Below are 27,959 nucleotides of genomic sequence, written 5' to 3' on the forward strand. Positions count from 1 at the left end.
TGTGAAAGATCCAATTATTCTCAATGAGGCTGAGATGGAATCTTTTGAGAACCTGAAAAAGAGCTTATGTCAAGCTCCTGCTTTGGGCATGCCGAATTATGAGAAAGATTTTGAACTGTATTGCAGTGAGAGAGAAGGTTGTGCATAGTCTGTGTTAATTCAGAGACATGGGAATCTAAAGAAACCCATTGCATACTTTTCTGCAGTTCTTGATCCCATTGCAAAAGCATTACCAGGTTGTTTGAAAGCAGTTGCAGCTACAAGTGTCAGTCTTGAGCAGAGCGAAGGAATCATAATGGGATTTCCTGTGAAAGTTTTTGTGCCTCATTCAGTTGAAATATTACTGACTAGAGGTAAAACTCAACATTTAACAAGCAGCAGATTAACTAAGTATGAGAAAATCATACTAGGAGCAGACAATGTTTCCATTTCAAGATGTTTGAATCTGAATCCTTCTACATTACTGCCTGATTCTGAAATTATTGATGAATATGAAGTGGAACAAGAGTGTTTGGATGTCATGGAGTTTTGCACCAAACCAAGGCAAGACATTAAAGATGTACCTTTGCCTGAATCAGATGTTGTCTACTTTGTGGATGGCTCCTGTCTGAGGACAGAGGGAGGTGTTTTGAAAGCATCATATTCAGTCTGTACAGTTGCAGATGTTAAAGAAGCATCATGTCTTGAAGGAATTCGTTCAGCACAAGTGGCTGAATTGATTGCTTTGATTCGTGGTTGTGAAATATCTAAGGACATAAGAGTTACCATCATTACTGATAGTCAGTATGGGTACGGAGTTGTGCATGATTATGGACAGCTCTGGTCTCAGAGAGGCTATTTGACCTCAGCAGGGTCACCAATTAAAAATGCAGTTTTTATCAAAAGATTAATCGAGGCCATACAGTTGCCGAAAGAGATCGCAATTGTAAAATGTGCTGCACACACAAAAGGAGTGGATTATATCTCAAAAGGCAATGCCTATGCTGATGAGACAGCAAAATACTGTGCAAGAAAATGTTGTGCATATAATCGGGAAAAAAGTAAAGAATCTGATTCAAATTCATTAATGCTAACAACAGTTGTAGAGACATGGCAGGAGATCAGAGATTTACAGAATGAAGCAGATGATGAAGAAAAGATCTGTGGCTAAGAGCAGATTGTAGACCACGTGATGAGGATGGAGTGTGGACCTACAAGGATGGCAGAATAGTCTTACCAAATTGTTTGATTGCTGATATGGCCAGATTGTATCATGGCCCAGCTCACCTTGGAAGAGATTCTATGATCAGACTTTTCCGAGAGACTTGGTTCAATACAAAATTCAGAACAATTGCAGAGTCTTTTTGTCAAAGGTGTTTGTCATGCCAACAAATGAACCCAAACAGAAAATCAGTTGTAGGTACAGGGGTAATTGGTCGAGAGGGTGGTCCCTTTACCAGGTTGCAGATGGATTTCATTGAAATGCCTTTACACAATTGTTTGAAATATGTTCTTGTAATTGTTTGTTTGTTTTCAAGATGGGTGGAAGCATTTCCTACACGACATTGTGATTCAATTACAGTGGCAAAATTGCTACTCAGAGAAATCATCCCAAGATACGGTTTTCCAGTCACTATTGAGAGTGATGGAGGAAGCCATTTTGATAACAAACTGATGAAGCTGATATGTGAGGCATTAAGCATTGAGCAGAAAATACACTGTGCATACAGACCAGAGGCATCTGGGGTGGTTGAGCAGATTAATGGGACAATTAAAAACAGGATTGGAAAAATGTGTCTAGAAACTGGTGTAAAGTGGACTGATGCTCTTCCACTTGTTTTAATGTCATTGAGAAGTACACCTGATAAAAAGACAGGTTTGAGTCCTCATGAAATACTGATGGGAAGAGTCATGAGGCAAGCTTTTGTACCTGTAGGCAAACTATTGAGCATAAATGACAGTGCTATTTTGGATTACTGTAAAAAGTTATCTGATATAGTGACTTCTGTGTCTAATCAGGTGGGAACTGAAGCACAATCAAATGAGAAAGTTCTGACACATGATTTGAGACCTGGTGATTGGGTCAGAACAAAAGTACATCGAAGAAGAAATTGTTTGGCTCCTAGGTGGCAGAAGCCTAGACAAATAATTCTGGTCACTACAAATGCAGTGAAATGCAGAGGATTGAAAAGGTGGATACATCCTAGTCATACTATTCCAGTGCCTACTCCTGAGAGTTCTGATATAGAAAGTGATACTACAGAAGATTCTGATTCAGAAGTAGAAGGTGAAACAAATCCAGATACTAAAGATCGACAAAGAGGTCGACATCTGGAACCTGTGCCTGTGAATGAAGAATTGACTAGAAAAGGCTCTGAGATAATTGAAATAGATTCTGAAGAAGAAGAGAATCTATTAGAAGGAAAAACGACTGAAGATTCAGTAAAGAAGATTAATGGAGTAAGTTCCATTGAGAACAGAGAGGCTGAACCAAAGGAAATTTCTGACCAGGAGAGTATCGAAAAGCAGAAGTTAAGCTCTGAAGTAAGGAATCCAGAATCTGGGAAGTTGAAAGTAATTGAAGAGGAGGAGGAAGACGAATTACCGAGTACCAGTGATGGAAGACAAAGTATAGTTCCTGAAGGAGTGAAACTGCCAAATAGAGAAGTTCCTGAGTCAATAATTGAAGTTTCAGACTGTGACACTGAAGAAAGTGATGTGGATGGTGAAAGTAGAAGTCCAAAGAAAAGATCTTGGAAGTCTGAGACAAGTGCTTCAGAACCAAAGAGAAGATTTGTGAGGAAAACTGATTTTTGGCCTGGTGGAAGATTGAGAGTCAGGTTGATCAAAAAACCGAAGGAGCAGGTGGAAGAAATCAGTAGCCAAAAGGGTTCTGAAAAGGAAGTTGGAGTTGGGAGAAAAATCGAAATAGTGACAAGAAAAGGAAAGAGGATTATAAGGCCAAATCAGAAATATAAATCGCCTGAGTGGACTTATCTAGTAATTCCACCTGTCATTGACATTTACGATAGTAGTCAAGAAGAAGAAGAAATTGAAGAAATTAGTGACAATGATTGAAGTACAGAATTTTTAATTGGATTTTTGGGTTTTTAATTTTTGGCAAAAGGCTGAAGAAATCTTGTTAGGTGACACAAGGTTGAAGAAAAGTTGTTTAGTTGAAGAAAACTTACTTGTGACATAAGGTCGAAGAAATACTGTTAGGGTTTGAAAAAAAAATATATATATATATATATATTTTAAAAAGGGGGGTGTAAATAATTAATCATTTCATTTAAATTAAATTTTTAAAATAGTTTTTTTTTAATTTTTCTTTTTAAGGCAAAACTAACCAAAGATGCCTTACGTCATGGAACAGAGTACTTCAAGATGTTCCATTTTTAAGAAATGCTGTAAGATGACTCTGGTGTGTCTGCTCATTTTAATTCTGCTCTGGTTAGTTTTAGCTGTTATTATTCCATTTGAAATTAACAAGGGTTTTCACAAAGCCAACATGACAAGCAAAGCTTCAGTTAGTCAAAACAAACATAGTGCAACTGACAAAGTTATTGATCATCAACCTAACATTCATCAAGACAAATCTATTAGTGATTTTTCAAGCAATACATTCACAAAGCTTTTGAGTGAATATGTCAAGGTAATGGATGCAAAAGATTGTTCTGTCTGCGTTAAATTACCTGCTTCTGTTTCTGAGGGAGTGACATACAATATGCTTCCTCTTACATATGGTGTGACATGTAGTGTGTTAGCTAGCTTGTTCTATCAGACTGGACGCTTAGAATACTATTATTCAAATTTTGACGAGATTTTCGTAAATTTAAAAATTGAGGGTGCTTTGAATAAGCATAAGAAAGCCAAACAGATGAGGGAATTTTTCCTTGTTACTAATGAACTCACCTATGAGTATGCTTACAAGAACAATTTAACCTGCAAACTAAGTGCTGAAGGAAAGAAATTTTTGAACCTGGTTGAAGAAAGGAGAGCAATTTACAAGAGAAATGAGATAGTCAAGCAGACTAAATCCAGATTCTGGCAAAAAGAGGATGAGAAGCTTAATGGCAAAATGCTTGATAATGTTGCAATTCACATAGACAAACCAATTAGTGGTAAGCTTTGCATTAGGAGAGACAATACACTTTTTGATAACTACTTTGTGGGTGCAAGTAATTGTGAAGATACATATCAGATCATGGGAGGTTGGGGATTTAAAGGTGGAAAAGATCCAATTTTTCCTGGGATTTATTTTGTTTGTGGTGACAAGGCTTACTACAACCTTCCTGATCATTGGTTTGGAACGTGTTATGTTGGGATTGTTTTTCCTAAAATGTTCCATGTTGACAGAGATTCGGAAGGATTGTTTAAAATTCACAATTATGTAAATAGGGTTAAAAGAGAAACTTTCACAGAAGGTTTGGGAGATATTTTTCAAGCAGTGATACCTATTGTAGGTATAACCCTGAACGCAGGAAGAATCAGAAAATTGTCCACAATTGTTGACAGATTGTCAACAGATACAGCTGATGGTTTCCAATTAGTGAATGTTGAGGTCATTGCAATCAGATCCATGGTGATTCAAGATCGCCTTGCTTTAGACATACTCCTGGCAAAAGAGGGAGGAGTCTGTGGCATTTTACATGTGCAACATTGTTGCACATATATTCCTGATGAAAGTAAGAACATTGAAATGTACATTAAGAACATCACAGAGATGCATTCAGAGATAATTCCATTATAAGAAGAAGATTTTACAGAAAGACTTTCAAGAAGATTCCAATCAATCAAAAATTGGTTTCATGACATTGGAAGTTCAGTTCTTGGCAAGATTTTGGCACCTTTGATTGTGATAATATTCATTTTCATTTTGACAAAAATTGGTTGTTTGTTGCATAAGAGAAAGAAACAAATGAAGGAAAAGAGAAGAATTTATAAAATCAAAAAAGAAGAAGAAAGGGAGATTGAGTTGCAGGAATTACACAGAGCACGTTATGACAATTGCAAGGATTTTGCAGAAACAGATTTTTAGAAATACTGACACAGATGAATTTGAATCATTTTCCAGAAAGTCTAATTTTCCAAATTTTGGGTGGTGGTGTGGTGATTTGTTAATCACCAGATGAGGGAGTTGATGGAGCGAGATAGAAAACAGAAATCTGTTTAAACTCGTGAAGTCACATTTCCATAACATAAATAATAATATTAATGATTTGTGATGCGTTATGCTAATACAACCTAGATTAAACTTTACACACGGGGACATTAACATGTGTACTCATAAACGTGCATAATTGTTGCATCTTTTGTTCGTGCAAAAATAATAAATTAATTTTGTCGTTTTCGTTTTTGTCATTACTAACTGCAGCAGATTTAAAAGAAGCATGTGCTTATTTTGCTTTCCTTGTCTATGTGATGTCATTTCTACTATTCTAGGTGCACATAAGGTTTCATGAATTCATGAAGACTGGTAGATATAAAATGCTGCTTTATTTGTTTGCTTTGTGCTAGGTAACATTAGACTAATTGGGAGGGTTAATTAATTAGTAAACGAAGGGTGGAAACAGAATAAATAATATTTCTTACATTAATACTTTTCTTGTGTTTGTTTTATACTAGAAAAATAAGTTGCCTGCTTTTGGGCCTAGTTTGCTCGAGTTTGCTAAGAGATTAATTTAATTCTGCAAGGAACACGAGATGTCTATGTTGAAAAAAGTTTCCGTCAAAATCACATTCACTGAACAAAGATGAAATGTTGTCATTATTCTGTCGGACGTGGCCAAGGTCAGAAACCGGTAGAAAGAAGCCTTGTTAACTTGGCATCCGAGGAAGTGAAATAGAGTCAGTGAGAACTTTTGCTCAAATTTGTTGCAAATCAAGGCAGCTTTGGAACACGTACAAGAAAGACAATGGTCCCAAAGAATATGACCTAATGGAAGTTTTGAAATGTAGGTGACATGTCACTTGTCACTCTCGGACCAATGAGACATCGACTTTTGCAGAAAATTTTCCTTTACTTAGATTAGCTAGCATAGAAAGGTATAACAAGCATTTACAATGCAATGGTTTCGCCTTTGGAAAAGTTAGAGCAGCGCAGCTATGCAGTTTAAATTCCCTTTATTGGTATGTCCGTGTGCTACATACAGCACCTGGTTACACTAGTGTGCTAGGTCCTTTAACGGTAAAATACACTCAATCTAATCACCCTACAAATGGGGTGCCAAATAGCACAGCTGAACGCCTTGCGCCAATATACTGTGTGATTCTTGACAAAAAAAATCACATAATCTCCCTGGGCCTAAAAAACATGCCTCCTCCCCTCTATTATATAATCCAAGGGCTCCAACTGCCGTGGCCAAGTTTGTGCTTCTTAAAACTGCACAAAAGTGCCTTTAGGGTTCAGAGAGGGGCAGTGCGCAGGGGCAGTGGGCAGATTGTAGGCCTCATGCGTGGGCAGTGTGCGGGGAGTGGGGAGTTTTAAGGGTCACTCATAGGAAGTGTTTAGGGGCAGTAAGGCGTTTTTAGGGTCGGCTCAGGGTGGCAGCTAGCTACAGTAAGGTGTTATTAGGGCCCAGGGATGGACAGGGTATGGCTTACCAATGTGTATTTTAGTGTAATTAAACCACAATCATTAAATAACATTTTATGAAGCAGCCGGGCTCGTAGTAGTAAACACCACATAGAATCACACCGTCCGTAGTGCAAACCTACAACGAAGCGCCAAGAGGCGCTGGGACACGCGCTGGGCGCATTGAGGACTCCTGGTCGCTGAATACCATTCCTAGATTAGCGCAATCTAGCGCCTAGACGCCCAATCCGTCTGGATTGTGTCATTGTAAGGATCTCATTACATAATCCAGAGCACCTCACCGAGTAACCACCTCGATGATATTCAATGTATCGACATTGGAAGGATGAACAGCTAAGCCACGGCTCGGCTGGGTGCTTTATCTGACATAACCTCAAGGCACTGGAATTATGCATCGGAGGGGGGCACATTATGCAGCAGGGTTGACTGAAATATGAGGCAAGAAAAGGCAAATGGTGCAGCGTCATGCAACGCATTTGCTGATAGCATGACATCATTTTGTCATTTTTACCCTCGTTAAAACTGTCTGGGAACAATAGTCTGCAGCTCGTCTTAACACACAAACACAGCAACAAGCCTCAGAAAGGAGAGAAGACAACCTTACGAGGGGCTTCCACTGCCCGCCATCAGTTGTCACTGCGACTTTAGTAACGTTTGAAGTGTGTGAAATAGAAACGGATTTGTTTTTTGTTCGAATCATGCCATGGTGGAGCAGAGGACGAATTATGCAGCAAATGCAGCGCTTCCATAATGTGCGGAAAACGTCACAGCCGCACAATGGCACAGCTCCAGTGCGCTGCAGGACGTGTGTTTGTGTGACTGTTTGCCTATTGGTGCAGATGTGTAGGCATCCTGCAATCTTCGCCCGTGTGCACCTGTGTGGGGTGTCGGTGTGTCTGTGTGTTTCTGTCCTCTGTGACTCTGTGTGCACCTGTCTGTCTCTGAGTAGTCGGACGCGTCTGCCCCCCTGTGTCTGTCTGTCTGCGTGTGTGACTCTGTCGTTTGAGGAGTTGTGCATGGCTATCTGTTGTCTGTGTGCCTCTTTGTATGTTTGTGTTTGAGTGTGTCGTACTTCAGTAGTTGAACGTGGGTATTGTATGTGTGAGTTTGTGTGTGTGCCTATTTGTGCATTTATGTTTGTGTGTCTGTCTTTGTGCACAGTTGTGTGTCTCTTTGTGTGTCTGCCTTTGCATAGATGAATGTGTGTGCTCGTGTTTGTGTCTCCTTGCCGTCTGTGTGTGTGTACTCTGTGTCTATGTGTGTGCTTGTGTGTGACTGTTTGTCTGTCCGTCCGCGGCTCTCGCAGTGAAGTGTGGCAGGGTCGGGGCAGTGCCTACAGGGCAGAGTCCTGGTATCCCCCTCCCCCCGGGGTCTCCCGATCTAAATACTCTATCTGAACTACCCTGAGTGACCGCCACACTTTTCTGAACCCGCTGCCCGTTTCACGGAGGCGGATGGCAACCGATTTCCTAATCCAGGCCCTCAGCTCCGTACTCTTACCCCGGCGGCCAACTTGGTGAAGCGTAGGAAGGGAGGAGGGAAGGAGCCCCGGCCACGAACAGAGCTATACAGCAAGCCGTAAAGCGAGAGGAAGTGCTGTAAGGCCGTGAAATACGCTTGACATAGAAATAAAACTACAATTTGGCGGCGGCTACTGGACAAAGACAAGCATTTACACACGGGCTCAGGGAGGGGGGACGGGCTCACGTGGGTGGTGAGATCTGCACGGTTCTAACGTCTTCCGCTGATCCTTACCTGATCGCTGCTGCCCTCCTCCTTGCTGCCGGTACGGATTTGCGGTGGGCACCACAATGTGCCCCGCGCCCCCTCCGCTCCACCCTCGTCAGGCTCCTCTCCGGTCTCCCTCCAGGCATGGGAGACCGGCAACACCGGCAAAGGCTTCCCCCAGGCAGGGGGAAGCGGCAAACAGCAAGGCTTCCCTTTCCCTCCCCCGGGCTGCGGGTGCGGGACTTCCGGCCGGCCGCGAAGGGATTGGCCGGCCGGCCAGGTACTTCCGGGTCGCCGCGGGCAGCGCGGCGGCCCTCGCTAGGCAGGCAGGCGGGCAGAAATCGCGAGGTGGGCACTCGCTGGGGGCGTGAGAGGACACGGACGGCGGGAGGGGGCGGGAGGGGGCGGGAGAGGACACGAACGGCGGGAGGGGGGCGGGAGAGGACACGGACGGCGGGAAACGTGCACAGGACAGCAAGGGGGGCGGAAAGGCACACGGAGGGGGCGGGAATGGACAGCGCATCTGAATTCACTTTCAGTGAAAGGGGAGGGAACGGGAAAAAACGTAACTCCGCCCTGGGGAAAAATCTCCGGAACGCCCCCGAGACTGGTCCAGCCTTGATGGACAGATCCGGCACTCAATGGCTAGCCTCCATTTATGGAGCTAACCAATGAGAGCCGGGGGACGTTCCAGGAGTCCTTATTGACGACATAGGATTTCACCTGCGCTGAAGAGCTGCGCAGAGCGCAGCCTTAGGCAGGCGAAACCCAAAAAGTCCATGCCCCAGGGATGGGCTGGTTGCTGCTTTCTGACTTTCCGATGAGGGTGTCGTGCTGATGGACTTTGCGTGGAGCACGTAAGATTCCTCAAAGAACTTTACTTTTTCATTCATTTAGCTTAGCTAGGGACTTAGGATTTAAAAATGCTAAATTTATAATTTCTTGCTTAAAACTGTATTTTTCTTATGATACTTTTCAAACATGCTTGCTATAATTCTAATAAAATTGCATTTATAAAACTATATTTGAATAATCTAAAATTAGTTAAATAAATCTTACTTTTGGAAACAAGCTGGTCTTGGTTATTCAGAAGTGTTGGTTACTATTAGCTAGACGCCATCGCCATGGTGGTCATTTAAATAGTTAGGATTTGTTCAAATAATGTCATCATTTACCACGGTTGTATATAGTTTGTATATAATTTGTGAATAAGGTGTATATAGATTTAATTTGATCACCTGATTCAATAGGTCAAATATGTCATGTTTGGTTAATGGGTCCTTGAGTTAGAGTAGTATTTTATGAAGTAGGTTATAGAGTTGGGTAGTATTGTTTATGGCATATTTCCTATAGGCCGCTGGATCAGTACTTCAAGGTATCGAAATAATCATTGCAATAAACCTGACTTGATGCTTAAGTCGAATAAAGTTGCCACTCTGCTGCCCAGGTTTTTGAGTGGCCAATCATAGATGCTGGCCACAAGTCAGCCTTCTGTCTTCCTGGGGACCTATTATTGATAGGGCGCACTTTTCCTGTTTGCACCATGGTGCACCTTACAGCAGGTGCGCCGAATGCAAACAGGAAAAGTGTGCCCCATCGTGCAGAATGCGCTGCCCTCAGGGCAGCTGTAAACTTGTGCTGCCCCCCAGGACAGTGTATTCAAGAGAAATATGGAGCAGCAGTTTAAAAGATGCTTTGGGTTTCTCTATGTAGGTGGCAACCCACCTGCACTTTAAAGAGGAACTTGAGTTCCCCTTGCAGGCGGGTGCAGTGAGTGACTCGGTCGTCTCATTCACCCTCACAATGAACGCCACAAAGACAGGGATGGTCGTCGCCTAGATCAGGGTTTCCAAAGTCGGTCCTGGAGGGCAGGATCCGGACCAGATTTTCAACACATCCCCATTTAGATAAATGTAGTTATCTTAAAAATCTGGCATGGATCCGGCCCTCCAGGACTGACTTTGTAGAATCCTGCTCTAGACCCGCAGTATACCTCCCCCTGCTTGGCGCAAGCTTAAACATTGTGTATTGTTTTGGGGTCTATTCTTGTCTCGTCATCAGTTCTCCGCGTCTCGTTCTGGATTAATACTTGCCATCTCAGCCTGAATTGCCTTATGCAAGGAGTGAGAATAAAGGCTCTGAAAACAGGAGGAGCTCGGAGGAATGACCTGGATCTCCCATTGCTGCTTGGCAGTTTTCTGAGAAGCAGCCTTCCTGGATGTGTTTACTACAACTCTTCCCAGCTCCGAGAGCTCAGCGGGAACAGATCCCAGAGGGATAAAACCATACTACTCCCTCTACTGGAAGGAGCAGGCTTTTTAAGTTCACTAGGAGTGCCACCTAGTAACTGATTAAGTGTGGTAACTGACCAGCCCAGCTCAATCACTGAGCAGATCACGGGGAGCAGCGGCACTGTGACCTCCTGGTGGATGGAACAGCGTTGTCTCTTGGGACCATATCATGATTCTGATCTGTTCCCATCAGTGGTCCAGAAGGGAACATGGGCCTATTGTCAAAGAAAATGCAATTTTGTTGAAATTGAGCATTTTCCTTCCTTAAGAGCATCTGCAAAGGATCATGTGCCTGGAAGATGGGCAACCAGCCTGCTATGGTGGGAGTAGGTGAGGTTCAACTTGGCTTCTGACTGCAAGGTCATCTTCAACCCTTAAGTCCGAATAAAAGTGCCGGAGCCGACTACTGGCTGGCACTGGCAGTCCAGGCTACTCTGTAGGAACTTTCAGGCTGAGAGCATAAAAATTAACTCGTTGAATTATATAAGAGCAGCCTAGACTTTTAATGTATGCAGCAAGGCAGAAAGCCATTCATTTCTGTCTTGGGAGCCTCAGACAGACCCAGCTACAGACACAAAAAGCAAACTAATTTAAAGCATTTTTCAAGACAAGAGGGCTGGTAGTGTTACACACTCGATCCTATGATGGCCTACTTGGAACTGTGCTTGACTATCTTCAAGTCAACATTTATGATCAACATATATGGAAACATCATATAATCCTCCAAAACGTGCGTGGGGTGAATATATATTTAACCTATTCGATAACCAGATCTAAGTTCAATAATAATATAAAACATGCTTTTATTAGCAACGTAGAAGATGTGTAATCCGTATCCTATGGTGGGTGACCAGGTGTTCAATACTAAAATCAGCATCAGTGCATAGACATAGAAAATGGACCACAATCACAAGACCCACAAAGTATGTCATGACCACGACAAATCACAGAGCTCCTGATACCTGCATATTGCGGCAATCACGTGGAAAACATAAGACTTTAATTAGACACAGTATAAACGAAACATTAATTCACTGTTTTAAAGGTATTTTGGCCTTGAGCGTGTCGCGACATTGTAGACCTACTCTGTCAGCGAGTGTTGCCACTTCAGCCCCACTGTGCCAGTGGTCACTGACAATTTCCACTCATACGTCTCTGTGACATGTTCCGCTTCTAAGTCTTCAACACCTGGTCACCCAATTCATGCATTCACTCATCCCATCATCCATTCGCCTATCCCCAATACCACGCATAAACTCGGCATTAAATGCAGAACCACCATTGTTATTAAAGCAGGAATAGCTATGGCCTTTGTCGAAGCATCCCTTCGTTGCGTTGTTGACGTTGATTATTTAAAATATAAAAGTAATTATGCAAAACAAAAAAAAACAGGGTGGGTCGGATGAACACCTTGCACAAGTCAGCTTTAGGGCTCTCCATTCATAGAGGTTAATTGACAATGGGCGTGCACGCTCCCAGCCACTGCTCTCTAGCCTCACATCCTGGGAGTGTTGGTTTCTACAACCAGAACGTTGGGTTACTCATCCAACGGGGTATCTGATTGTCATTCATCTGGTTTGCTTGGAAATAGCAAAACGAGGATGCGGCTTCAGGTCAGAGTTATTTAAAACGACATACTTAATATTTCGAGTCAATGTACTCTCGGATATCACTTTGAACTTGACGTCGGGTCAACATCGATTATAATTTTTTTTTTTTAATAGAATCAATAACCGGTAGCCATTTTGAAAGGCGTTAGGTCTGCTCAAAATGGGCAGATGCAATTATAGAGAGAGACGTTGCTGAAGTCTCAGCAGAGAGGCCAAGACTCGACTCTCACTTCTGCGCAGCTGGAGAAGCTGCCGCAGTGGAAGACTTTAGAGTCCAGCTCGCTGTCTCCTGCATGCGTCTCTGACGCACGTCCGTGAACCCACGCAGACGCCTAGAGGCGTTCTGCCAAAGACTCGCTTGGTTTGCACTTTCACAACACCTGCCCGCCTAGCTCGGTTGTGCTCACCCCCTGCTTTACAGGTATATTCTCCAGCAAGCAGAGAAAAAAGGTGTTTGCACAGTACCGTTTTCAGAGTTTATTTTGAGGGAGTCACCGCACTTCTAATCACATCCGTACTCTAGCTTACAAGGGCCATGGTGTACTAATAAAAACATAAAAATGCTGCATTCTTCACCAAGGTAACCGGGACGCAAATCGATGCTGGTTCAACAGCAAAACCAGACGTACAAGTAAAACTGCTTTTGGGGAGGATGTTCTGCAGAGTTGCACGTTCTCCCATCTCATTCCATAGGCCACGTGATCTCATAAGGGGGGGGGGGGGCAGATGGAGTAGTGCCTCTATCCGACAATGAAGACGTCTACTTTTAGGATTTCCTTACTGCGCTGTATTAAAACTACTTTAATCGGGGACTTCACATGAAGGTCACCACCTGACATCAACAAGGAACAACTATGGTAGCGAGATTAGTGGTACCGTCCGTGCAAAACTGACTGGTCCGAACAGAGACGCAACTAGAATCAAATTGGGGGGGGGGGGGGGGGGCTGAACTTTTAATCAGTAGGCAGAGTGGAGCTGCAGGGCCGCCAACAAGGGGTGAAACAACAGCAAGGCCTAATTAACATTCAAATGGTCTTTTAAAGACCTGTGAAACGTTCGGGTGTGGCTGTGTGTGTGCCTCATCCCGGGCTGCCACACACGGGGAGGGGGGGGGCTGCTGAAGCCCGGTGAGTCCAATGGGTGTTGCGCGGCTGGGTCCGAATGACGTGCTGGTTCACCACAGAAACGTAGCTCCAGCCCTGCGCCCCCCCCCCCAAAAAAAGCCCTGGCTTAGAGGGTCGCCATTCAGGCCAAGAACTGTCAAAGCCACTTGTTCCAAATGGTTCAGGTGAGGGCAATGCAGGGGAGAACACATACTAATGACCTCTGGTGTTTCCACTGGATTTGTGTAACAGCGGGCGTTGGGTGCCATCCTGGGTGGGTGTGTCTGCGAACTGGGTGGCAAACTGACAGCTCGGCGTGCACCGCACCCTCGATTCTTGAAAATGTTACCATGAATGTGTGCTGTAGCTCCGGCTACCTAACCCCGCCCCAGAGAGTACCAGGGCACGGAAGTTTCCCGAAGTCGAAGATATGTTCCACGAAACACCCGCGACATGTTCTGAAAGAGAATAGGGCGCACTGTTCACACGTGTGGGTGACAGAGAGAGACCCAGGAATTACACAGTCACAAAGTGGACTCAAACGTCGGAGGCTCAGAGCCAAACCTGGGGTGTTATTAGTTGTGTATCACAAACAGTGTGTGTGTGTGTGGGGGGGGGGGGGGCACCTACGACAATAGACGTGCCCCTGTGCGCCAGCTTCCAAGTGGCCCCATATTACATTCATCACCATCATGTCATGCTTTTCACCAGAAGCAGATTGCCTTCTGGGAGTTGTAGTTTGCCTTTAATGTTGCAAGAGTGCGCAAAGTGTTGTTAGCTACAAGCCAGGGCAGGACGAAGTTAGTTGTCACACAACATGGCATACGACCACACTCTAGTCATGCCAACCCTGCTACCCCCTGCACACACTACCTGCTTGTGGGTTCCGTTGGAGGTCACTCCGTTGGCACTCCCGTTCTGGCAGTGCGCCCCCTGGCCTCCTTTGCGCGGGGCGGGGCACCCGTTCCCATTGCTGAGATGCGCGCCTCCCCCGTTCTGCAGGTGTGTGCCCCCCGCGGGAGCCGCGTGCAGCCCACAGGCGCGCTGGAAGCGGGCCACCAGCTCCGAGTCCTGGAGGGTCTGCAGGAGGCTGTCCATGGCCTGGGGTCGGGGGTGATGGATGGTGTCCGCGGTGGGCCGGCAGCCTCGCCTGAACCCGACCGAGCGCAAGAGCCGACAGGTGTGTGGGGCGGAGAAGTCCTGCGGTCCTAGCGCCGCCTACCGATACCAGGCACCAGCAGGAAGCTTCCAGCAAGGATGCGGATTGCAACAACACTAGAGAGCGTGAGAACTACCAGGGAAGGGGCCCTTAGCCTGACTGTCCTCAGAGCTGCTTAGTGTACACCCCATCATGTGATGGGTGTTCTGAATGAACGCTGTCGTTTCTGGATTGTGCGTCGCTTCACATAGGAAACCAACCAAATGTCCTGGAACAGGTAGACTTACACTGACACAAGAAGGGAGTGTGGACTGTGGCTGTTCTAGGGAACAGGACAACCAGGCCAATAAAAGTAACCAAAAATGGGCAAAGTCAAACGTGGTGAGTATATGTTTCACATCCAGTGGTCGAAGTTGGCGGGATCGGCAGGGCACGGTGTGCCCCTACTTCTTTAATTCAATAGAGTCCGTCCCCCTATTTTTTTTGTGTGTAAGCAAGCGTCTCAGTACAGCAGAAATTGCCAAGGCCTACAGATAAGGCCCAGCGTTCGGGTGGGGCGAGTGGGCAGAGAAGGAAAAGGACTCTGAGGCAGATCTACAAGAAAGTGCCGCAGCGTGGCACCGCAAGCACTTTGGCTGCGCCACGCTGCGGCACTTTCAGAGCACAGGAATGTGACCTATCTACAATGATATGTCGCATTCCTGTGCTCTCCCCTGCGCTGGCGCAGAAACAGCTGCCATGCGCCGGCGCAGGCACCCTTGCACCATGGTGCAAGGGTATCTGCGCCATGGGGAGATTGCTGTGGTGAAGGAAGGGGACCCTTCCTGCACAAAAACAATCACTGCAGGAATTTTTCTCTTTCAATGCATTCTGTAGAATGCAGCACGCATTGAAAGAGGAAAAAACGAGGAGAAATGAAAACATTTCTCATCGTTTCTCTTGGCTACGCACCCCTACGGTGGTGCAGCAAACTGACGCATTTCCAGGTTTACTATTTCTCGTAAATCTGGAAATGCATCATGGACATGGGTATTTCGTGGGAACACCCACAGCAACATCCATATCCCGCCCCTAACACACAAAGTGTTGCGTGAACAGGGGCGATATTTACAAGCACAGGTTAAGTCACGCAGGGTGACTTTACCTGTGCTTGTAAATATCCCTTAGCAGGTTGCGCCACCGGTGCGTCACACAACATGATGCACCGGCGGCGCATGGGGCTTGTAAATCTCACCCTCTGTCTTTTCCTTCTTGCCCAAAGAAAACAGGTGTAGTGACTGGCTGGTCACTGTTCTAGTGCTTGTAGTGCCAGCCACTCCCCATGGGCTGGCTTACACTCCACCCCACACTCATCCAACACAGGCGTCACAGGATATAAGACCCTGGTAATAAAAGGGGCGGGAGCAGGTGCCCTGGGCCAGTTCCACTAAGCATATTCTAGTGTCCATGTCATCATTTCAAGAGCATGGGGGCCTAGGGCCCCAACACTTCACAACAAGGACAGTGTCCACTTCTGCTCTGCCACCAACCCCTTGTTTTCTTCCTCCCTCTCTTCCTGTCTAGCTCCTAATCAATTTCTGAAAACTGTGAGTTCAAGAAACGGTTCTTCCCTGTGAAATAGATCCAAAAAAGAAAAACACTTTTGCTGGAAATGTCATCTTTTTCTGAAATATATCTATTCCAAAGTGCTGCCTCGGGAATAAAAGGTTCAAAATATGAAAAATAAATAACTAAATAGAGCAAGACAGAGTGGGCTGTAAATTGTCCGCATTGATTTTATTCACACCCAAACACATAAGCGTCACTTTACAGAGTTTGCCTGTGAAATGCTACCTTTGTTTTCTTGTCTTTCTTTGAACAGCATTGTTTTCCCCGGGTGGGTAAGTGCACCAATCCTGGAGGTATTGCAATGCTTGATTGATGGGTGGATTGAAAAACAATATGTGTATTGCGGCTCTCTGTTCATGGATGTGGTCTTTTTAAACCATACTGCTTATGTTTTGTAAGGATATAAGCAATGTCCATTGAAACGGGTCCCTTGTCCGAGTGTAAAAGCGTTAAGGTAACCATGTTGTTTATTGTTCCTGCTTACATTTCACATGCTTTATTTATTTTTGCATTCCCCATGACTGTTTGTTTTTCCTGGATGTGGTTACTTTTTTTTAGGCAGCATATTGCTCTTGTCTAGTGAATAATTTGAATTGAGTCGCTTTGAGGTGTTTATAGCGGTGCACAATTGGGATGTAGCTGAAGCTAGTGAGAATTTCTCTCAGTAGGGCAGTCTGGTGTTTAGTGAGGGAGAGGATATGGCACTATGGTCAGAGCTGCCGAATTTGGAACTGGAGAACCAGGTTCATTCTTCATGACTAAGGCTTCCAGATTTACGTTTGTACTGATTTTTACAGGTAAATACAGACAGAAAACAATGTTTTTCCTGTATGTATTTATTTTTAAAAGCGGAAAAATACGGAAAATTATGCTTCTTGTGGGTGACTCTCCATGCTGTCCTTTGTGCTTTCCAGAACAACCGCTCAGCAGATACACAGATTGGTAAGTTAAAAAGTTCAGATTTCTCTGAATACAGGCATGTGTTAGCATCTATTTTTATTATAATATTGATATTTACCTGTGAGGGGAAGGTTTGGCTATATTTGGCTGCTTAATTTGCTAAAACGCGATCGGAGCAAAGTGTTAGTGCATGTTTATTAGTTAAATACATGTACAAATATACAGTGTTATGACTCTATTCTCAAAACACAAAATAAATATGGATACATACCAATAAGATGGTCAATAAATAAATATGGCTAAATACAGATGGAAATGTTAAAAAAACTAAATACCATAAAACCGAGAGCCCTATTCATGACCAGTCACCCAGACCACTCTCTTGAGGGAGCACGTTCCCATGCTAGACCTTAGAACCCCCCGCAAAACCTTACCCGCCCTGGTGTCTTAGCACCAGCAGGTGGACCCTAGCTGTGGCAAGTGCGGGTTAACCTTGAAGGCTATATACCTCAATCGATACTGAAGTTCACCCCCAGTCTTGTGGGCAGGCCTATGAAGCAGCACACCCTAGAGCAAGGACCCTTGAGAAGGGCTGGCTCTAGGATGGTGTGACCTGTGTGACCGCACCGGGTGCAGACTGTGAGTGGGTGCGTCTTGTTTGCAAGTATATTATGGTTTTTAAAGTGCTTGCTGCCTCCTTCCTGGCCTCCAGCAATTTTCAGCAACAATAAAAATGTAATGAGAAGACGGTGATTCATGTTCTTCCTAGAGAGAGATCAGAGTTTTGTCTAGTGGAAGCTTTGACTCATGGAAAGGTAGTGCAGAGGGTTAATGTGCCTGCAAATAACATGTACCATGCAGATCACAAAGTGCATATAATGTAACTAGGCCAGTGGGTTACTGCTTTTGTCAGAGAGATCCTTTTGTTACTTACAGTTTATAAGTTAAACAAGCATTTACAATGCAATGGTCTCGCCTTTGCAAAAGTTAGAGCTATTGGCATTGTAAATTACAACATTTTTATTTATGTGTTGGTTTTGAAAACAGATAAATAAATGGCATTGTCATTTACAATGCCAATAGCGTAATCTCTAGCAAATGCCACACACACACACAGACCCCCACACACACACAGACCCCCCCACACACAGAGCCCCACACACACACATAGCCCCACACACACACATAGCCCCACACACACACAGAACCCCTCACACACATAGAGCCCCACACAAACACAGAGCCCCACACAAACACAGAGCACAGCCTCTCACACACACACAGCCTCTCACACACTCACATCCTCTCACACACACAGCCTCACACACACTCTGTCTCACACACACACTGTCTCACACACACACAGTGTCTCACACACACACAGTGTCTCACACACACACAGCGTCTCACACATGACTCTCCGCTCTTGTCCCCCACCCCCCTGTTCCTACCCTGCCCGTCTCCAGCCTTGCCCCCTCCCCGGATCTCTCGCTGACCGGTGCCAGCCTGCTCCGCCTTGCTTCACTGCCAGCCCCCCCCACCGCAGCACTGCCAGGCAGCCCTCGGTGCGAGCAACAGGAGGCCGCAGCCCAGACATGAATAAAAGCCCCCACCCAACACCTCTCCTCCAATGCGAGACGCAAGAGTGAGGGGAGGGGGTGAGGGAAATTGCACATACTCGTAAGAGAGGGCATTGAGGCGCTGGACATCCGCGAGGGGGGGCCTTTAAAGATGCACAGGCCCAGTCTAGGAGGTGATGCTGCGCTAATGCACAGAGCAGTCCAGTCTGACCTTAGAGGTGACCCAGTCCATGCACTGAACGTGCCGGAAGTAGTGCCGATTCGAAAGTCGTTATAATTGCTCTGAAGAAGGTGATGCAGCTACGGCCATGGAGTACTGCCCTGAACCGGTTAGCAGACACTGCCCTGGCCCGGTTAGCGCACACTGTCCATTAACTGTATCCCGTCTGTCTGCACCTGTCCAGCCCCGTTGGCACCAGTCGGTGATGTCCCCCCCCAACCCCCACCCCAAGGACGCCAGTCCGTCATGGTTCACCCCCATATCCGTCATCTTGGTTGTTCAGATGCTATCCCATCACCGCGCTGAGGGAATTACACAGCGCGGGGAGCGCGCGACGTGAAATGACCTCACAAGTGCTCCGGGCTGAGGAGACTCGGTCATGGGCTGAGGGGGCCGTTAAGGCGCTTGAGCAAAGGTAAGCAAGTGCCCTGAGTGACACCCCTGCCCCGATTGTGGGCTTTATCTCCCGTGGAACGAAGCCCTAATGCCAGCAGCACAAGTCACTGCAAGTAAGAAGCATATCAGGTGTTGCAAAAGCTGCATGCGCGACACGTGTCCGCGTGGCATGCTACCAAGAAGCCTGTGCTAGCTATGAGCACGTTTGCTTCTGTGTGTTTAAATTGGTTACAGCGTGTGCGCGGATGCGCGCGATACTTTATGATAATTTTTTTTAATGGATTTTCACCAAAAGGACAATATGACTATATCAGATTTAGGAAAAATTCAGTGTCGCATGTGCGAACCAATCAGGGGCAGATTCCTTTATAGTGTACAAAATCAGCCCTTCAAGGTTTCCAGATTTTTTACGTGAGTTCCACTTCTTGGGGTTTGAGTGAGAAAGAATCAAAAGGGTTAACCTACACTTCAATTTACTAAATTGCCAATGGAAAGTGCCGTAAAACATCAACAAAGGTTGGGAAACGCCACACGCCATGTCTTAGCGCCTACCTCTGATTACCTCCGAACGGCGCTGAGCGGTGGATGCCTGCACTGCGAGGACGTATTTCTTTCTCTCGAAGCTCCGTCTTTTTCAGACTGGGGGGCGTGTTTTTGACTGAGAACGTCACTAGGTAGAAAGAATGTCAAAAACACGCCCCCCCAATTTGAAAAAGACGGGCTTAGAGCGAAAAGAGAACGTCACTGAGACCTCTTCTCCAATGGCTGGCCGCCGTTTAGGAGGCCAGCCAATGGAGAAGAGGGGCGGGGTTTAACCTCGCTACTCAGTCATTAAATCTCGCCAGCGAGACTGCACATGTGCGCAGCCTACGCTAGCCGAGACCTAAAAACTAACATAGAACAGTGAGCTATTAACTTCCATCTAAGAGCTGCATGCAAACTGCAAGGTATAAATTAGAGCTTTATGGTTTTTCCCCCAGTCTTTAATGATCCTAATGTTGCATAAAGTGTTCATTTGGCTAGACATCAGAACCCCCAACCATGGTATTACATTTTAAATTCTGAGTTTGTGTTTCTCCAAACCAATCACTTCTAAACTATATTGCCTACTACTATGGTTGTCATGTGACTCCTAAACCTTGTAGTCTTTTATCTTATGTAACATTTCCTATACAGTGATTTACACACATATAATTGATTGTCTCTGTGTAATGTGTGTTATGTAAAGTGCTCTGAAACACTACACTGGAATGAGTGGTGCTGTAAATCAAATTAAATGCATCTGAGAGAGAGTGTGGTTATGGAGACTTGAGGGTCACTGTTAAAGGGTGGTAGTGAGGGAATCTGTGGCGGAGGAGGTAATTGGGGGCACCAATAAACATTGTTGCACAGGGCGCCACAAGCGCTAAAGCCGGCCCTGCCCGCCTCACACATTGGTACCTCCATTGGTCTTGTTTCAGCAGTAGTAACTGCAACTCACCAGGGATCGGCAATGCAGGATTTGCACACACACCAAACTAAGTTTTCAAAGTTCACAGACTCCCTGTGAGGGAATCTGTGGCAGAGGTGGTCATTGGGGGGCACCAACAAACATTGTTGCATAGGGTGCCACCAACACTAAAGCCGGCCCTGTCCTTGAGGCCAGTCTGCCTCACCAATTGGTACCTCCATTGGCCTTGTTTCAGCAATAGTAGCTGCAACTCACCAGGGATCAGCAATGCAGGATTTGCACGCACAACAAACTAAGTTTGCAAAATTCACAGTCTCCCTGCTTCATGCACAAGCACTTTTAACATGTGCTGCCTGCTTTGGGGCCACTGGAATTATGCAGCAAAGGAAGACAAAATTATGCAGCAGTGTTGACTAAATTATGCAGCAAAAAAAAGGCTGCAGCGTACTGCAGTATATTTTCTGATACTTTATTATTTTGACATTTTTACACACGCTGACAGTCTCTGGAAAGATTTGCCTTATTAGTACCAGGGTAACAAACAAATGCAGAAGTGAGATAGCTGATCAGTCAACCTTTGCACAGGGCCGCCCACTTCGCAGCAACACAAGTCACATTATTTAGTAACTTTTGATCCGTTTGAGATACAAACAATTTATCAGTTAAAATTGTCAGATTATGCAGCAGATGTATTATGTGGCAAATAATATATAGAAAGTATTTGCAAACTATGATATTTTGCCATTCATTTTAGAACTGCTCTTATGGGAAAAGGTAGGAGAAGTCCTGATGACAGAAAATCCATGGTGTGGAGACAAATGTTGTGTGCTTCCACTTTTAAGTGTATTTGGGACATTCTGTAATTGGAAACATATCCCACTTTATGAATTTATTTTATTGTCTATAATTCATATTACACCATATATATATTCATGTGTATCCATTAGGTTGAAATAAATAACATAATAAGCTGTAACTGGTCAGTGAAATGCCAAACAAATACTAAAAATTGGGATGTTTTGTGCATTCTGGCCACACCTCTAACTCTGCTCACTCGTCCAATCCTTGGGTTATACCCACCTTCTGATTCTCCACCAACAGTTCCTCTACTTTTTACCCCCACTTCAACCCCTCTTCACATCCCATGAAATGTGTAAATATAACCAACGTCAGATTGTTTTAAAATATAAATGTACATTAAAGTAGGAAACGGGGAACACAATCTGAATACTTTCCCAAAAGCAGGCTCAGCAATTCTTTAGGAATTGCACTGAGATATCTTAAAACAAGGTTATTTTAGTCCTAGTTTTCTCTTTGTGCTGAAATTAAACTTTTTGGAAAAAACAGTATTTATCAGATGCACCAATGGGCGCAGTGGAAAATAGATTACTCTTCTTCCATGACTGCCGCATCTGTGTGCAAAGGTGTCTCTCCAGAAGCGCCAGAAGCAAGGCAAGGGTCCCTTCGCTCAATTTTCCACAACTACATAGTTCATATTATACCTCCAAGAAGCACTTCAGGAGAAAGTCAAGGACGAAGAATGAATGCCCAACATTGACCTGCAAGCAGTTCAGAACATAAGTGCACCAGAGACCACCCCATGCTCCCTCCGCTGGTTAGTGAAAGACATCTAATTGAGATCTCACACTCTTCGGCTCAGGCGCAAGAAAATCAAAAGTTTACAAGATAGTCATATCGAAGGCAAACCATTATGTAGCTGAGGGGCAACAAAGAACCAACTATTGAGTTAAGGGATCCCCTTTGCATCTCTTGATAACAGCGTCCTGTCCACCCTAAAGTACAACAAGCATTGGCAAGCGCAAGCCCAATAGGACTGGCATTGATCACCAGCCTTTTGGATGTGCCAATGCTTGCTTTATTTTGTCATGGATTTTTCATATCTTTATTGGTGGAGAAGCGGCAGGCCCTCATCAATCTAAATCCATGTTTCCCATGAAGCACAGGGTCAAGACTGATTTGCATATAGCTGGGTCTGAACAGGGGTGGCGAAGTGAGCTAAAGAACGATGAGGGATTCAACCCCGATCTGTGACTGGGGGCAGTGGCGTCACTAGGTAGGGGGGGCTGCGGACCGCCCAGGGTGACACCATAACATGGGGTGACACCGTGACACCAAAATGCAATACTGTCTGTCGAATCTTACCTGGCTACCGGCCAAGATTATTGTCCAATTAGGCTACGATGTCAGCTCGCGTCCAGACGTCGACAACGTTCGAAATGTCACTCACGTGATGTGGCTCCCGGGCCCACCGCTTTCATCACTGCCCACGCCCACCACTACACAACGTGCTTGAAAAGTGAGCACTGCTACTGCTGTTTCTTCGTCCATGATCATCACCAGGTAAGGTCCAGGAAGCGCCATGGGGTGGGGTGGGGCAGGGCGGAGCGCGACTCCTCTGTGGCTGTAAGTAGCAGAAGAGCAGCCAGCTGTGTGAAATGTAAAAGGTGGCTTTCTCTTCTGTAGGATGGTTTCTTCCACTAGGACGAAGGGATTGGTGCGACCCCCGGCCTCAGCAAGCATGTCATTTGGGATATGCGGCGTATCCCAAATGCATGATGCATATTCCTCAAGTAAACAGCTGTGTGGAAGTGTAGTTGCTCCTTATCACAGCCAAGTGTACATGCCTGTTTCCTGTATATGTAAACATGTTTCTGACCCTACCCAAGGTCATTTGAAGCGACTGGAAGTCTTAATTTAGCAAAGTTGGCCTCTTATGAAGGCCTTCTAATTGTGATCTTCACATGGCCTCACTTTGAGCACATTTTCTTCAGTTCACTAAAAGCACAAGGTCGAGCCTTTGCTTGTGAGCTATACATTCATTGCAGGATCTTCCGATATGTTGTTTCTTAGTTCATAAACCATTTTTTGTTTGTTCAACTTTCCAAGTAGACTTCTGATACTAACAAGTAGTGCCTTATATGAGGTCGTGAGTCTCAAATGCTCGTGATCCCTGTATTTGGCCCACTTTTCTTGCCAGGTGCCCAGGCCTGGTTGTGGGTCCAATCCAGCCCTGCTATTTCCTGAATGAAAGTCTGTCTTTGAACCGAGTGGATGCCAATCACTGTTATATTCGTTTGGGGGCTGCTTGCTGTTGTCGGGGAGCGCTGCGCATTGTCTTGTTCTGGATTTCATGCTCTGCTCCGTTCCATGTCTGCATTGTCTGGTGGTTGAGATCCGGAACTTCAGAACTGTTCTGATCCGTAGTTTGACTTGTTTTAATTCCAGCTATGTGGTTGCATTTTTGGATTCGGCAGTTGGGAACAAACTCCGATCCTTTTCCTTGGACGTTGTTCCATCGTGGGTTTCTTGGCACATGTGTAGGGTTTCTAGCCTGAATGCCCTTCCAGTGTGGGTGGTTTGCAGGGTCTCAGGGTTGCCTCCTTCTTATGGGTCGTATCTGTGGTAAGTGAATGCGCATTTCCCCTGCATCTCCCTTACCAGCAAATGTCACATTATTCATCTTGTTTATGGTGCGTTTCATAATTTTGGCTGTTGGTGCCTTCGAGCACTTGTGAGTGTTTTGGTTGGGCTATAGCCTCTTCATCCTGTTGTGTGAGTGAGTTCAAGGGCTGTCTTTTATGTATGATTAGTGGCTGGGACATACACAAGCGCTTTTTAATGTATTTTTAGTCAGTTTGTTGTTGGTTATGTCTCTCGTTTGGTGGACCATGCTGGATAATCTGTGCTGTCATTGCTGTAGCCACCTGTAATTGAATCACAATTCATTTGAGGCGCCATTTTACTTATTATGTACCCCCTGCTATACAATTATATTTGCATACTTTGTGCTACCCTGAAAATAAAGCCTGTGAGAGACCCTGGCCGAAGGGAGGGCTCGTCCGGGACTGTTGGGCCCTTAGCGGGGGTCTGGAACTAGACCTCTGTGGCCCGTTGGCCCGGACTGCCCAGGGCTCAGAAGCTGGAAACAGTTGACCTCTGCAGGTCCGGAGCATAGAGATGTGCATCTGCGAGCTAAGACCAGCCCGTGCATAGGGGCCATTCATGTTGATGGTGCTGAGCAGGGGGGATTCGCCCCCGCAAGTCCAAGGCAGAGGGAGGGGCTGCAGGGACATGTAGCCCCTGTGCAAAGACAGAGGGCACTCATGTCTTTTGTGGAGAGAAGGGCCCGGATGACGGAAGCCTGGGGACTCTGAACTATTTACAAAAGGTGTGCGAAATTCTGCAAAATCTTGGAAAATTAGACATAATTATGCATATGAATTTTTTTAGTGCAAAATGTACCATCACGTATATTTTTGATGCAAAGACACATTTGCATCAAACATTTGCTGAAAAAAACACAACTGCTGCGAACAACAGCTGATTGTGCTGTGGTTCACCACTGTATCGATAGGAAAGGGGAGTCAATGCCTAAGAAAAGAACTTACCTGCCATAGGTACAGTCGTGAGGGGGTGACACCATGAGTTTTACCTGCACTGGGTGACACCAACCCTAGTGACGCCACTGACTGGGGGTGAGTGTCTAATAAGTTTCAGTGCTCCGTCCATCATCTCCTTGTGTTTGCTTTATTCGTTGTAAGTTGGCAGGGCATGCCCAGACGTGGGCCCCTTGCTCACTTTGCAACTGGATTCAAGTTAGCCTGGCTGAGGAGGGGTGTTACCCTGAAACCGGTCCCAAGATGCTTGTTTCCGGTCCGGGAAGACCTGGCTTGGTAGTTCCGGCTGGACTGTTCCCATGAAGCACAGGGTCAAGACTGATTTGCATATGGCCATGTCTGAACTGGGGTGGCGAAGTGAGCTAAAGAACGATAATGGATTCAACCCAGATCTGTGACTGGGGGTGAGTGTCTGCAAAGTTTCAGTGCTCCGTCCATCATCTCCTTGTGTTTCCCCTCAAGAACAGCTCTGGTACATTGTTTTGAGCTCGAGTAACAAACTATAGTTGTTTGGTGTTCTGAGTGTGCACAGTTCAGGTTATATAGGTTGCTGTTCCTCTCCCTTCAGAAGTTAATAGCCTTAACCTTCAAGGCAGGAGTCACCAGGCCGATAGCGAGAAGTATATTTTTAGGTGGGCATGGACCTCAGCTATCACCATACATTAAAGCTGTGCACTGTAAGTGCATTCTTTCCCGAATACTGGTTTTACTACTAAATATCAACCCCTAGAATATTGTGGTAAAAGAATATTGAGGACATAATATAGAACGTAAATATTCCTAGGATAGTATAGATTTACTATTCCCTATTACACATCTACGTATCTTGAAGAGATATATATAGCTTAGGTACATATATGTGGAGTAAGATATAGAAACTCTATACTTACCTGTCAACATTTTGGTTTCGATTTTCTGTCCTCGATATTATGTGGCATCAATATTTTATTTTCGATATTCAGGGTGCATACTCCATGAACTTTCAACAATGTAACTTTGAAAATCCTATCAACTAGATGGAATTTGGGGGGTGTGGCTAACTGCCGAGCATGGCGGCTGCGTAGTAAGCGAGCTCCGCCCCCGGACCTGCTGCATCCTGCATAATCCTGGCGGTTTCGGCTCCTAACCGTCACCAAATTGAATGCCAAGTGAACCCCTGTGGTCTGAGCTGACAATTGCCCGGTGAATTCGCCGCTGTGTGCTGACGGCCTCTCCTGAACACCAGGGTGGGCCTGGCTGCTGGGTATGTGCTGCGGAGCCAGAGGCCTGTCTCCGGGGACAAGTGAAGGTGCCGGGGGCCGGGACTGGTGCTGTTGTGCCACTCTGCGCGCTCCTGCTGTTGCTGTGTGGCCCCCCTGCGACCGAGGAGGGGGGGGCGAAATGGGGGAGTAAGCAACGCGGAGATCGGGACCGGCCTGTGAGCTGCTGAGGCCCAGTACAGAAGCGATCCTGCCGAGCGGCCTACCTGATGCCCCCGGCTGCCCTGGAGGTGTCTGCAGCCTTGCGATGTTGTGTGCACCGTCATCGGCGACCATCCCTTGAAATTTGGTGCCAGGAAGTGAGGGGCGGCGCTGTGACTGTGGCCGCGGCTGTGTACCTGAGACTCTGCTGTGCCGGGTAAGAGCGACGCTGTTCACGGATCCCCACCGCACATGGGGTCCGCTCTGCCGCCCCCCCCTCTGGGCCAGTGGCTTTGCGTGCATTGGCGGCCTGGGGGTGCGGCATCTGCGGACTGGACCTAGCTCTGGTGCTTTTAATTGCCACCCTCTGATTAAACACAACGGATTGCCCGGGGGAGTGTCGACTGAGGCCCTGTTGTTCTCTTACTACCGCTAGATGACTGTTGAGGGCTGAGCTCGCTGGCGCCTGTTGGTGTGCTGGCCTGCCCCCGCCCCTCTACAATATTTTACTGGACACTGAGATTGGCATCAGACGCCGCTGCTGGTGGGGGGCCGCCATAAGCCTGAATCAGCTTTTAGGGGAGGAGCGTGTGCGGGCCTTGACCTGCGGAGCTGGCCCGGTGAGGGGGTTGACACCCTACTCTGGGCCTGAGGAGTCACTCTCAAACCCACTGTGGCCCATTGCGCACCTCTTGCCACACGCCTTGCCAGTCCGATCCCGCCCCCCCGCCCACAACACGGCATGTGCAGCCAGGATCCGCTGCTGGACTTGGTGTGGAGACGGCTCTGGGTGAGCCTGGCCTTCCTGGGAGAGCGCCTGTGGGAGACCTTCTGGGGCTGTGTTACGGACTCCTGCTAGAACCTTTCCCTTTGGATGCTGCCGGTGCAGCGGCACTGACAGAACTGAGCGCTATTGGGGGTTGTGAGATCGTGGTGAGCATCCGGCCATTGGGTTGTGGACCTCGGGGCTGGTGGAGAGAACGCCCATAACAGTTAGGGGGTGCCCTTGTCTGACATCTGCCCTGGGTCCACGGCTGGCACTACAATATCACGCCACAATGGGCCGTCCCAGGGCCAAGGGGACAGACACTGGAGCTGCTGATAGCCAGCAGATTGACGACTCTACGCCGGCGTCCTGCCCACTGACTTGGGGACTCCCCCAGACAAGCTGGACCTTATCCTGAAGGAGGTACATGACTCACGACAGGCCATTGAAAGACAACTTGGGCCTTTGACAATGGGATTCACCCTCCATAAAGCTGATCATGACAAGTTAGCCACTGTTGTCAAAGATAACAAACTCACTCTAATGGAATTGGCGCCACAACACAAGGAGCATTGCACACAGTTTGCGCAGCTCCAAAAACAGGTAGCGAGCCTGCAAGAAAGGGTGGATGACGCAGAGGGGCGCGCCCAGCGCAACAACTTCCGTGTCATAGGCCTGCCGGAGCAATGCGAGGGAACAGACGCTACTAGGTTCATGGAACAGTGGCTCAGGGATCACGTGGCCCCAAAGGGC

General features: G+C 46.3%; 1 protein-coding gene across 1 annotated transcript in view; it reads right to left on the reverse strand.

Annotated features, from left to right (window-relative positions):
* Window positions 1-14,604, reverse strand: part of SGPP2 (sphingosine-1-phosphate phosphatase 2) — a 548,904-nt gene extending 534,300 nt beyond the window's left edge. Inside the window, exon 1 of the mRNA XM_078665976.1 lies at window positions 14,183-14,604. Within this exon, the coding sequence (XP_078522102.1) occupies window positions 14,183-14,407 (225 nt within the window). The 5' untranslated portion in view covers window positions 14,408-14,604. The remainder of the gene's footprint in view (window positions 1-14,182) is intronic.
* Window positions 14,605-27,959: the final 13,355 nt, after the last annotated feature.

This window comes from Lissotriton helveticus, chromosome 11 (assembly GCF_964261635.1).
Source record: "Lissotriton helveticus chromosome 11, aLisHel1.1, whole genome shotgun sequence".
Taxonomy (NCBI): domain Eukaryota; kingdom Metazoa; phylum Chordata; class Amphibia; order Caudata; family Salamandridae; genus Lissotriton; species Lissotriton helveticus.